The sequence below is a fragment of the Anser cygnoides genome, chromosome 1 (genome assembly GCF_040182565.1).
Source record: "Anser cygnoides isolate HZ-2024a breed goose chromosome 1, Taihu_goose_T2T_genome, whole genome shotgun sequence".
In the NCBI taxonomy this organism is placed as follows: Eukaryota; Metazoa; Chordata; class Aves; order Anseriformes; family Anatidae; genus Anser; species Anser cygnoides.
This window is the reverse complement of record NC_089873.1, coordinates 132263455-132277162: the sequence shown is the minus strand read 5'-3', so window position 1 is coordinate 132277162 and position 13708 is coordinate 132263455. Positions and strand designations below refer to the sequence as shown.

The 13708-nt window shown below is 38.1% G+C and overlaps 1 protein-coding gene across 10 annotated transcripts in view; it reads left to right on the top strand.

Moving 5' to 3' along the window:
* FRMPD4 (FERM and PDZ domain containing 4) overlaps nt 1-13708 on the top strand; it is a 309339-nt gene that overhangs the window by 293696 nt on the left and 1935 nt on the right. For 9 of the 10 annotated variants that reach the window (XM_048066738.2, XM_048066736.2, XM_048066740.2 and 6 more), the window contains 7 exons: nt 360-496; nt 1635-1761; nt 5323-5412; nt 5991-6173; nt 9503-9641; nt 10229-11290; nt 11610-12881. In XM_048066738.2, coding sequence (XP_047922695.1) covers nt 360-496; nt 1635-1761; nt 5323-5412; nt 5991-6173; nt 9503-9641; nt 10229-11290; nt 11610-12881 — 3010 coding nt within the window. The remainder of the gene's footprint in view (nt 1-359; nt 497-1634; nt 1762-5322; nt 5413-5990; nt 6174-9502; nt 9642-10228; nt 11291-11609; nt 12882-13708) is intronic. The other variant, XM_066982097.1, reaches the window with a different exon arrangement.

Genomic DNA, 13708 nt, shown 5'->3' with positions numbered 1-13708 from the left:
CAGAGTTCTGCTGTCCTGAGTCCAGATAGCCTAGTACCCTCCCAACACTCATGAAAGGGGATTACTGTTTTCCTCGGAAAGGATGAAGGGAGAGAGAGCTTAGTTCAAAATGTTCATGGCTTCTGCTCTTTGGCAGAAGTCCTTGTGTTCTCCAGAAGTACCCATATCCTGGTGAGCATCTGACATCTCTGAGAGCAGCAGTTCTACTTTCAACATGGTCCTGTTTCTGGGTTCAGGGTTACTCTTCACACAATGGTCATTAAATATATATATATATATATATATATACATATATATATATATAAAATTTTAATACAAGATTTTTGAACTTGAAACTCCCTCTACTGGTTCTTTGGCAGAGCTGTAATGATGTGGTTCAGGAAAGATTTGGACCAGAACTGAAATACGACATTGCCCTGCGGTTGGCTGCACTACAGATGTATATTGCAACTGTGACCACCAAGCAAACTCAGAAAATCTCCCTCAAATACATAGAGTAAGTTGAGGATTCAGTGTGTTCTTTAAAAGTGAAAGACTTGGATAAGCTTATAGATTCTTTAAGGTCAGTTCTTTAATATGCCTATATGTGTGCACCAGTTTTAGTTTCATTATTTGTGACTTGAAATTTATTCAGGTGAGCTAAGAGCTTTAAGTATGGACAATACATTTACCTTTTGGTCATGTGTTTAGGCATGTGAAATAGGCTATAAATGTAAATAAGATTAATTCTCTTGCTTTCAATGATCAGATCTAAGTCTATATATCCTAAATCCTAGGGTTTTAGTAGAGATGATTATAATAAGATTCAGTTGATTTCTTGGTTCAGAATACCATAGGGTCTAAGATTCCTTCTAAAAGATTTCTTAGATACAGAAGAATCTAGTAAGCACCTGTTTTATGTTGTCCTTATGATTTTCTAGGAGAGGTTAGACAACATATATATGTAACTGCAAGGAAAATTAAAAATCCAAAATGCAGCAATGTGTATATCTGCTAGGATAAAAAAAAAAAAAAAAAAAAAAATGCAAAAACAAACAAACAAAAAAACCAGCTTTTTCTATGTTGTTATATTTTATCCTAATCAACAAGAAAAAAAATTACGAGCGAAGAGTCAGTCTTCTGTCAAAAAGTGTGCATCAAGAAGAAAAGTACTTTGGGTAAAAGGAGGGGAACAGGTTGTCAGGTTGGCAAAGTTACAAAGACAATCATTGGCTGGTTTGCATGTCCTAAAAAAATTTAGAAAATAAAATTTAATCTGATATATGTTGTTAAATCTTCTGCAAATTTAATTCTATATTGGTGCTTGCCTGTGTAATTAGGTGGGGATTAACAAGCCTAAATTTTAAACATACACACTTTAAACTTCTTTGCTGTGTAGTATGTTGGAAGAGATAGAAGAAATGATTGAGTATAGTTTTAAAGCATCTTCTTCATAAGTTTGAATATAGTTCGAATATAGAAAATAGTTCTTCATATAGTTCGAATATACAAAATGATGCATTATTGCAAAACTCTGGACTTTATCAACTTTTTCTTTGTTTGTATGAGTTCATTCACTTGACATCATAGTCACCAGTCTTTAGATAAATAATCGTCACAGGAATGTGAAATTAAATATATGCCTTTTATTGCAGAAAAGAATGGGGATTAGAGACTTTTCTTCCATCTGCTGTGCTGCAAAGCATGAAAGAAAAGAACATAAAGAAAGCACTTTCGCACCTTGTCAAAGCAAATCAAAACGTAGTTCCTCCGGGTAAAAAGGTATTACATTTGCATCTTAATAGAAAATATGTTTTAAAGAACAGAAAGGGTGGCATGCATGGGAAACATTTTAAATTAATTCTTTGGAGAAATACCTAGCCATTATATTTTCAGAGAATATAGACAATTTAACTTCTGGTGATCAGTACAACATAGCCAAGAACAATTAAAATAATTAATTATATCCCAACTAAACTATCTTCTTAACTTGTGAATGCCAGAAAGGTGGTTATTAGCATTTCAGGTATTATAAAGACACATATTTTTTAATTCATTTAGCGCTTCATATTAATGGCAGACTTGTTAGAAAGTTATTGTTTCCTCTCTTATGCTCTGGTCTGAACTATATTAACCTATGGGCCTGATGTAAATGCTGTTTTTCAGGATTGTTTTCCATTAAGCTGTAGATAGAGACATTTCCCTGTCCAAGGCCTAATTGGATAGATAATGTTCCTTATAGTAACTGCTCCTCCTTGCTATTGTAAAATGCTTTTCTTAGAACTAAGCTTTCAGTTCAGATGGAAAGAAATGTAGAAGACAATGTCCCTGAGAAATGCACACAGCATTGTTGCATGCATACAGCTGTGTCTGGTTTTAGACACCATAATGAGTGTTCTTTTTTTTATGTAAGTTATCTAGCCTCTCTTTGTAGTCAACAGAGAGAAACAGGCACTTCTAGGGAACAATTCATCCCATCCCATATTAGATGCCAAAAATAGGTCAGATGACTTGTCCTAGAAATGCCTGTTTCTCTCCATTGACAGTAAACAGAACCTAAGAGTGAGTAGTTGAGACATAAAATTAGCTGAATCCTGGTTCTTGACACTTTTTTTTCCGAATGGGAAAAGCCCAGAACTAAGGTGCCCGAGCTAAGGTTCATTGGGATCAGCAAAAATCCTGCTTGGAGGAGGTGAGTTTCAGGTCATGTCATGATTGTGAATGTAGATCTGTGTGTTTGACCCGGAATGCTCAGGGAGAGGGGACACCTTTTTGACTGAAGTACTGCTTGTCTCCAGCAGTGCTGAAGCTAAACCTGAATAATGCCAATTACTTACTAGTTATCATAGTAGTGTAACTTTGGTTTTATTTTGGAAGCTATCACTGCTGAAGGAATCACAGGTGATGGCAGGGGCATTCAGTATTGATTCTTGGTTAGAACAGAGGTTGCAACAATGCCTTTCCGCAGCAGACTTTGTTAAGGTGACATGCTCAGTGGATGAGGGAAAGGATGTGGATGTGATCTACCTGTACTTCAGTAAGGTTTTTGACACTGTTTCCCACAGCATTCTCCTGCAGAAACTGGCTGCTCATGGCTTGGAAAGGTGTACACTTTGTTAGGTTAAAAACGGGCTGGGTGGCTGGGTCCAAAGAGTTGTGGTGAATGGAGTTAAATCCAGCTGGAGGCCAGTCACTAGTGGTGTCCCCCAGGGTTCAGTACTGGGGACAGTTCTCTTCAATATTTTCATCAATGATATTGACAAGGGTATTGAGTGCGCCCTCAGTAAGTTTGCAGATGACACCAAGTTAGGTGCAAGTGTTGATGTTCTTGAGGGTAGTAAGGCTCTGCAGAGGGATCTGGATAGTCTGGACTGATGGGCCAAGGTCAACTCTATGAAGTTAACAAGGCTAAGTACCAGGTCCTCCACTTGGGGCACAAAAACCCCAATTAGCGCTACAGACTCAGGGAGGAGTGGCTGGAAGGCTGCCCGGCAGAAAGAGACTTGGGGGTATCGGTCAATATCTGGCTGGTTATGAGCCAACGGGGTGCTCAGGTGGCCAAGAAGGCCAACAGGATCCTGGCTTGTATCAGAAATTGTGTGGCCAGCAGAAGTAGGGAAGTGTCTGTCCCTCTCTACTCAGCTCTGGTGAGGCTGCACGTCAACTACTGTGTTCAGTTTTGGGCCCCTTACTACAAGAAGGACATCTAGGTGCTGGAGCATGTCCGAAGAAGGGCAATGAAGCTGGTGAAGGGTCTAGAGAACAAGTCTTACAAGGAGTGTCTGAGGGAGCTGGGGTTGTTTAGCTTGGAGAAAAGAAGGCTCAGGGGAGACCTTATCATGCTCTACAATTACCTTAAAAGAGGCTATAGTGAGATGAGGATTGGTCTCTTCTCCCAAGCACCAAGTGATAAGAGGAAATGGCCTTGTGTTGCAACAGGGGAGGTTTAGGTTGGTTATTAGGACAAATATCTTCACTGAAAGGGTTGTGAAATATTGGAACAGGTTTCCCAGGGGAGTAGTTGAGTCATCTCTGGAGGTCTTCAAAAAACGTGTAGATGTAGAGCTTAGGGATATTGTTTAATGGTGTACTTGGCAGTGCTAGGTTAAAGGTTGGACTATACAATGTTAGAGATCTTTTCCAACCTAAATGATTCTGTGATTCCATGATTTTTGCTTTATTCTTTGTGATTTGAGCTTTGGAAACTCATTGCATGCCCGCCTGCCTTTTTACCAGGCAGTCATCAGAAACAAAGCATCAGAGCTCATCGTCACCTTCTGTCTCACCTGTAGGTACTAAGCCAGGACAAGCCTCTGGAGCTTGTATCCCTTCCTGTGAAGGGAAGACTGTCACTCTTAGGATCCTTCCTTTTTTATAAGTCCTGTGTATTTCTGTATCCAACTTAACACCTACTTAAAGGAAGGGGACTTCATTCCCTCTTGGCTTTCTGCTTTGGATTCATTTCCTCCTTAGAGTCTAGGAAAACATTAGTTTAGGGGCTCTTAAAATGCTGTTTAAGATCAAGTAAGTTTTTGAACTAGAAATCTAGTGGCTGAAGAGAGAATAGTAAATGAGATGAGCTCGATAAAGTCCACACTCAAAGATTTACACAAGGGAGGTGTAAGTTCTGGCTTCAGATTGTTTGGGTGAAATGAACTGTTTCTTGGTTCCATTCAATCTCATAAAATATGTCCAAGCTTGATGTTTTTAAGTAGGTATTTTAAGGTAGGGGAAAAAAGAGATAAATTATGGATTGGGTTGCATGATAGAATCGTATTTATGTACTGTATTTGGCTTCCAGATTTATTCCCTACTAAATATAGTAGAGGAATTTTATTTTTAAAAATAGGAATTGCAGTAATGAGGCAGAATAATATGCCATATGTTGCAAGTACCTTGCAAAATGTAAAGCACATAGCTGACAAAATGAAATTCTTTGTTCTCTTTCTCTGTATTGGTCCATAAATGTTTAAGAACTGGTGGTGATTATGAATTGAAAGCTGTTGACTATCCTTGAAATCCCTCAATGAACAGATGTCTAATTTGAGTAGTTTAACATTTTCCCTTTATTGGAGCAGTTACAATGTTCTTGCAGTGCCCTGATATAGCCCATACCCAAATTCTCAGTGCATTTGACTAAACAAGCACAATCTGAATTTTAAGAATGAAACTGTTTCTCCTCATCTGAAAGTCAAGCATTTGATGATTTGGTTTCAGACTCTGATGAGCTCTTATTGCTGTCCATTTTCTTTACACCACATGAATACCTTTTATTTTTTTAAATAAAATTAGTAACTTGTTGATTTCTACCACTATATCTTACCCCTGTTTCTCTTTCTTCAGCTATCTGCTCTGCAAGCCAAGGTGCACTATCTAAAGTTCCTCAGTGATCTGCGGTTGTATGGAGGGCGTGTTTTCAAGGCAACACTAGTGGTAATAATTCTCTTGAAAAAGTTTCTCTCTTTTCTTGATGGTTTTATCCAAGTGTCTCTTTGCAAAAACTGGACCGTAACATTTTCTTTGGAAGTTTAAGTTCTATTCATACACTTAAAAAAAAATACTTGTTAAATTGAACCAAATCACTTTTAGTTTCTTTTCATCTTGAAAATAACATTCCTAGTGTAATTTGAATACTTACTGAGGGTTTGGAGATAGGTAGCATCTATTTGGCAAATAGTGCCATCCAATTAACTGAAGAATACTTAAATTATTACTCTGGAAAACTCTTGATGAAAAATACTTTCTTTTAAAGGAAACATCCATCCATCCATCTGTCCACCCACCTATCCATCTAAAAACTGCAGTACAGCCAATATCCATGATCAAATTCCTTTACTTTTTGTAATTAATTATCGAACTAGTATGCTCTTCTATATTTCACCTTCTCAGAAAAATGTGGTAATCTTTAATCATGCAGATGAAGCTTCATGGAGATGAAAGAAGGCAGTGACTGTGCAGTGTTTCTCATGGGTTTTACTTTTTTTTTTTTTCTTCCCCTTTTTATGCTAAAGCAGGGAGAAAAGCGTTCAGAAGTGACATTGTTAGTAGGGCCACGGTATGGCATCAGTCATGTGATAAACACCAAAACAAACCTGGTGGCTCTCCTGGCAGACTTCAGCCATGTGAACAGGATCGAGATGTTTACAGAAGATGAAAGCAGTGTTAGAGTTGAGCTGCATGTCTTAGATGTAAAAGTAAGTTTTTTGTTGATCTGCAATGATGCAATGTCTTTAAATAATGTTTTTGCCTTTTTATTTAAATATTTGGTCAAACTGTGCTAATTGTTCCAAATGTTTTCATGACAATGATATGTTGTTGGAAGTGCATTTTTAGCTCTGGCAATTTGCTTTGTTGTTGTGTCCCTTGATTTCCATGGTGAGAAGAGGTTGATGATGAAATTGGCCTTCTTTTGAAGTTCCTTGAGCTCCTATAAGCCACTTTTGGTGTAATAGACAATGTTATTACTGTTAGAGAATTGCCAGTTCTATCAGATCAGTGTCTCAAGTAGCCCAGTGTTTTATCCGCAAAGGACACTGCAAGTAACCATATAGTTCTTACTAGTGAAATAACCGGTTAAAAGGCTTTTTTTTTTTTCTTAGGCCTTATAATTCCAGTTAAGTTTCTTGTCCCATATTCTGTATTATTGTATGCTCTTCTTCTACCTATAGTAATTTAATTTCTCTTTTATCCTGCTTAACACTTTGCATCTGTGGCATCTGGGGGGCAGTGAATGGAGTTTTATACATTATATTATCCTGGTTCTTCTTGGTGTGCTTCCTATCAGATTTTAAAGTGAAAGGCTTCAGAGACTGTCTAGGACATCAATCAGGACAATCAGAGATTAAAGGAAGAGTTCTCCTTATACTTGAAACTTAAATATACTTTAAAATAAATGGAGCCTAACAGTTCTTGTTGCTTACACAGATGTACATTAAAAAATAAATAAACAACAACAAAACATACACAAGGGATATTTTACTAAACTTTTGCTTTGAATGCTTTAGGCTTATTGACCTGAAAGTGTTTCCTTGTATTTAAGTTAATGAAAAAAAACATTGCTGTAAATTGATCTAGGTGCCCTTTGACAACAATATCACAAAAAATGTACAGGTTGATGAATACAGCATTTTAGCAATCTGAGCATCTCAGTCTACTTTACTTGTATTACTGTGCGAAACTTGTAGCCCTCTTGTGAGAAAGTTGTTATCCTCTTTTTTCTGATGGAGAAAGTAGTCCAGAAATTAAATACTTCCCTTCTACTTGAATGTAAAATGCAGCACTGTATGCCATGATATTTTATATTGCCATGATCTTATGTTTTGTGTTATAATGCTGTTACTGCCTTACTGCAAACCATGTATATGCCTATCTTCTTGCCTTTCAACACATTCAGTCTTAAATACAGAACGCCTAACATTAAAATTACAAAGCTAGAAGGCTGTGGAATGAATTTAACAAAACAAAACAAACAAAACAACAACAACAAAAAACTTCTGTGTGGGGCACAAGTATGGACTGTCACAGTTTCTTGTGGAGATATTGGAGATGTGGGCAAACACAGGCATACCGTAAGGTAGCAGGTTCCTATATCTAGATTCTGAATATGCCAATAAGTGCCATTTTTGTAACAAATGAATGAATAAGAAGCCTGTGTTCTTCTTTTATTTTTGGTTCTTTTTGATATCTTCACAAGCATAAATCACTTGGGAGATGCAGCCAGTAAAATTTAGCTGTCACGAGACTGTTCATCAGATTAACAGTAGTTCACAGCACTGTTTTCAGCAATCTGAGACTTCTTTGGAAATTGTCCATTTCTGTCTATCATCGCAGAAAAATTTGACATCAACATGGCATTTCAATGCTATTTTTTATTTGTGACTCAAGAGAACAAAGATTAAGTACTTCATTATAGAATTAATAATTTATAATTAATTTTATATCTCTGTTTGAATCCTTTAGAAAGAAGCATGTGTTGAGTAGAACCTCATACTGAGGATGAGTATTTTATATATAGCATAAAATACTTTAAAGAAAAAAAGTGCATAGACTTTTACATGTTGCCGAAAACTGTTCATACAACAGTTTTGAGTTTGGTAGTAAGCTATGAACATAAATTATGTTTTGGCCACAATTTCTACCACAATCAGTTGCCTTCAGGTCGCAAATGTCCACATGGTTATAAGTCGCTACAAACTATGTGAATGACCAGATAGGTTGTCTATGATGTAAATTCTATCTATGTATCATGGTAAGGACTTGGTAATTTTTTTTCCTCTTTAGGAGTTCTAGAGGCTAGACACCTTAAAATGAATTTGAGGAGAGCAACTTTTGCTGTTATAAGCTACGGAGACATGAACAAAAGTTTTAGGCAAAGGAATTTATACAATGGGGCAAAGGAAAAGGAAATAAAAGAAAGTGTGTTTCACATGGATTTCTTACATTCAATGCTCTCTAGCCTGCAAGACAGCTTTTCAGAACTATGGCATTTTTCTGTTAAGTCTAACTGTTCTCTTTAAAGGCTTTGAGTTTGGTTTCTGTGCTGATTTCTCTTCTGAGGATCTCTCTCTGTTCTCTGTTTCTGTTTGTCTATTCATTTTTTTCATCACGTCTTTTAAGCAATGCCAGGCCACAAATACTGAAATCTTTTAAGCTCTCATTTTAATATTCCCTGCTGCTGCTGTGTAATGATAGCTTTATCCTCACCACTGTATTTTTTCAACCTGAACTTTTTCCATCCCTGTTTGCTTCCTATTTTACTTCTTTACATGAGCTTAGGGCACTTCATTTTCTGGCAAGCTGCAATGATTCCCATGCTACTGTAAGACTGCAGCACCTAATGTACCAGAGTTTTAGCCCTTGGCAGTTTCAGAGTAGCAGTAAACAGTGCTTAGGAGAAAATATATATATATATCTATGCAAGAGAAAGATGGAGCAAGAGTCTTAAAGTAATTAGCTTTTTTTCAGAAAGAGAACAAACTCAGCCCTTAAAAATGCCCAGTTGGACTTCTTATTCCAACTCTAATCTTGTAAATCACAGAATTCTTGAGGTAGAAAGGGACTTCTGGACCTCATCTGGTCCAAGCCCCCTGCCGGGCCACCTAGAGAAGGTTGCCTAGGACCACATCCAGGCAGCTTCTGAATGTCTCCAAGGAGAGAGCCTGCAACGTGTGCCAGTGATCAGTCACCCGCACAGCACAGAAGTGCTGCCTGATGTTCAGAGGGAACCTCCTGTATTTCAGTTTGTGCCCATTGCCTCTTCTGTTAGCCCTAGGCACCACTGAAAAGAGCCTGGCTTTTTCCTCCCTGCACCTTCCTTTCAGTTATTTATATATTTTAATAAGATACCCCCTGAAAATGTTTGATGTTGCCTGATGGTGGTAGTGAGGAAAATAAGTTCTCATGTATATTTTTCAGTGTGGCATTCCTGATGTAACTCCTTTTGATTCCATGTAGTAGTATTGTCAGCAGGTAAACAAACAGAGAAGTAACAGCCTTAACCAAGACTTGGTTGTATTCTTCTTAGCCTATTACTCTACTGATGGAGTCATCAGATGCAATGAATCTTGCTTGCCTAACAGCTGGGTACTATAGACTGCTGGTCGACTCAAGGCGTTCAATATTCAACATGGCGAACAAGAAAAATACAGGGAGCAGAGAAACAGGTATTCATTGCACAGTATGTTATTGATGGTCACAGGTGTAAAGCAGAAGCCAGCTTAAGCCCCAGTGCATCTCCAGATAAATACAAGGCTATGCCAAATGAGATTTTATTGCTGGCTTAGACTTGGCTCTACAGTATACCAATTCAGCTTTGTAATGTTCTAATATTCAGCCTTTGATAGCTTGAATTTCTTTCATAACTGTATTGAAACAGATGCATGTTCCCTATGAGTGTTATTACATTATACACATATATCTTGTATAAGAATACATATGGTGTTGTGGAAACCAGCTGGGAATTTGATTTTCTGTTACTATTTCTGGAATAGCATTTGTACCTAGCTGTGGTTTGGTTTTGCACTAAAGTACAAAAGTGTCAGTTAAACTTTAGGTCATTAAATCAACAGCTATTTAATTCAGAGCAGAGGTAAGCTTGAAAATGCTTTTCTGAAGCGTTTGATGACCCAGCTGTCCTATTCAGAGGGTTCATTGCTCAATATTAACAAGATATTGTTTAAAAAATTGCATGAACTTGTGATTATATGAATCTGTGATTTCATAATGTTTCTTTTATTTCCCTGTGTTACAGGAATTGAAAATAGAGGGAAGCATAGTCTCCTTGCTTCTGAGTGGAATTGTGTACCAAAAACTACCACTTTCCTGGCTGAAGGAGATCAAGAGACTCAAATGTCCTTTGCTGATCCTCAACAGAAGACTGTAGATGTTTCTGAAAGTCTGTTATGTCAAAAAGAGCACAGACATCTGTACATAGAAAATACCTATAATTCAGGTGGATTTGATCAGCATCTGGCCAAGCAAAGTGACCCCACTGAAGCAGAAGAAAGCAGAAATTTTAATCAGTCTTCACTGCTGTCACTCTCAGGTTTGGAATCTAGCAAGAAAGCACAGGATTCTCCCAGGGGAGCAAAAGTTTCTTTTATATTTGGAGATCACAACTTGGATGGTATCAATCCTCAGACTCTTGGCTATGAAAGGCTTTTGGATGAAAGTCCAGAAGTACTAGAAAAACAAAGAGCCATTTATATTAGTAATGCCAATGACATTAAAGGTCTGGAGTTGTCACCAGATGCTGAAAGCATTCAGTTTGCTACAAATTCTGTTTACGCAACCATAAATGATGGTAAAATATTTGGAGCTGCGGAAGGAATAGAAGAGCCTTTGCTGCATGATATTTGTTATGCAGAAAACACAGATGATGCTGAAGATGAAGATGAAGTAAGCTGTGAAGAAGACATTATGGTAGGAGAAATCGATAGGCCTGCTCTTCTCAGCCTTTCTGGTTCTAGTGATGACATTATTGATTTGACTTCACTTCCACCTCCAGAAGGTGATGATAATGAAGATGATTTCCTATTGCATACCTTAAACATGGCCATTGCTGCTCCTCCACCTGGCTTCAGGGACAGTTCAGATGAGGAAGACTCTCAGAATCAAGCAACACAGCCTAGAGACGACAAGGAGCAAGCCAGTAATCTAGGCAGTGATGATATTCCAGTGTCGCTTATCGATGCTGTCGCTACTAATACAGAGGGGAAGTGTGAAAAGGGGCTAGATGATGCTGTAGTCTCTACACTTCAAGCACTAGAAGCTTTGGCTGCTTCAGAGGAACAGCAGACGAATGACAACTCAGGTTCTTTCACCATAGTTACATTTATTCATTGAAAATCATTCCATCTCATCCATTTAGCTTTGGAAATACTCCATTTTGTGAGGGGGTTTTGTTTTTTGTTGTTTTGCTTTTTTTTGCCATCATTTTCCATACATCATATTCCATATTATGTAATAGAACTACTGTAATGTTATTAAGCTACCTGTCCCGGGAACTGTGCAATAAAGTCAGATTATTCTTACAAAAGATATTTTTGTCTCTAACACACGCCTTTGCTTGTCACTTGTCCAGGTGCTTCAGCTGCTGTCATTGATTGACTCTCATTTTTTGTGGCTTGCAGGTGTAGCTATCTTGCGAGCATATAGCCCTGAGTCATCTTCAGATTCTGGCAATGAAACAAATTCCTCTGAAATGACTGAAAGTTCTGAATTAGCTGCAGCGCAGAAACAGACAGAAAACACTGCACGCATGTTTTTGACCACAAGCGAAGGCTATCAACCCCTTGTGGAAGAGCAGACTGAATTTCCCATCGCTAAGAGTCAGGCTGGAGTGCCAGGCATGAAATCCTCTCAGCCTTTGTCTGGTCGTCAGGCTGCGGAGCTACAGTCAAAAGTTGTGCCTTCAAAGCAGATTCTTCATTCAGATAACATGGAAATGGAGCCAGAGACCATGGAAACAAAATCTGTCACTGATTATTTTAGCAAATTGCACATGGGATCCTTGGTATATTCTTGCACTAGTAAAAGGAAAACTAAGATGACAGACAGTGAAGTAAAAGCACCTTCTGATGGCAATGCTACTGTGAAAAAGCAACAGGGAACTAAAAAAGCAGAGGCTGATGAAGACCTAAAAGCTAAATTTGGAACTCTTTCAGCAAGAGACAGTCAACGCCTAAGCACTTTTAATGTGGAGAGAACTGCCTTTCGCCAAAGATGGTATGCTGCCGATGATGGGGCAGCAGATAAGCCAAGCCCAGAAACAGTGAACGGGAAGACATTTCCAAGAGTTCCTGTCCTTGGCAAAACAGAAACTGACTGTAAGGATGAAGTAGATCCTGAGGTGGATCAGGATGATACCTCAGGGCTTGGCCAAGGTGAAAACTTCTTGTCAGATATGACTCCTGTGTCTTCAGCCAAAGACCTAAATGATGCAGAAGATACCGATTTATCTGCAGATGACCATCCTTCAAAGCTTCCAGAAGCTGAGCAGAGTGTGGCTAGACTTTGTGAATATCACTTGGCTAAGCGCATGTCATCTCTGCAAAGTGAAGGCCATTTCTCACTGCAAAGCTCTCAGTGCTCTTCAGTGGATGCAGGATGCAGCACGGGCAGTAGCACATGTGCTACCCCTGTTGAATCTCCTCTTTGTACCTCTGACGTTAAGCACATTATCTCTGACCCATCAATGAAGGGCATTGCCTATATTCCAGCAGATGAAAGAGCTGCCATTCTTCCAAACCATGGAACAACATACAAAGACCTGCATCAGCAGCCAGAAGCTGTGTGTCACAGGATGACGGTGCCTGTCGTGCATTCAGCAATTAATGCTGAACCACTGTTTGGCACTTTGAGAGAAGGATGTCATCGGATCCCCAAGATAAAAGAAACTACAGGTACATCAGTAATAAAGTGTTTCTTATGTTTGTTTTTAAAGTTGCATGTTAAGGTTGAAGGCTAGGTATGAAGTTTGCATTCTCTTTACCTGAAAGCACATCATCAATCTACAGCAGGCTGTGGGATTAGACCTTAGTGTATCTATTCATTTTACTTCTTTGTGTTGAGATGTTCTTGGGAGTTGCTTACAAAAATTCTTTTTTTTTTTTTTTTTTGGAAGATCTCTCATTACAGTTTAACAAAAAAAAAGTCTCCTGTGTTTTAGATCTAATATTTGGGGGACATTGATGGAGAGGCCTAGGGGAGAAAGTAAACTTTGGAAGCCTCTCCAAAGTTCATAGCCATTTGAGTTCCAGGATTCTTTTTAGATCATAAGATGACTTCAGAAGGTATATTAATGATGGAGAGAAAGAAAAAAAAGTGCTTCATTTATTATATATTTTATGCTACTTTAGCAGATTGTCAAAAACATGCCAGTATGAATAAAAAGCTCTAACTGTAAAGGTGAGAAAATGTCACTATATGTTTTTACTTCACCATCTGATTGTAGGTGTTTCCTTTAAGAATAATTCACATATAGAATCATTACCACATTTTGAAGTTCCAGTTTCAAGTGACTTTGTGAACTTTCTGTTCAGAAAAATACACAGTTTTTCAGAGATAGCTTTGGAAATGCTTTCGATTGGGTTTTAAACATTTCATTCTTCCTGGGTAGCAACACACATGTCCCAGTAGTGAAGCAATGCATGAAAATCTGAAAGTGGAGCAGACTAGGAGAAAGAATGAGAAAAACAAACAAACAACCACATAACCAAAACAAAATTAC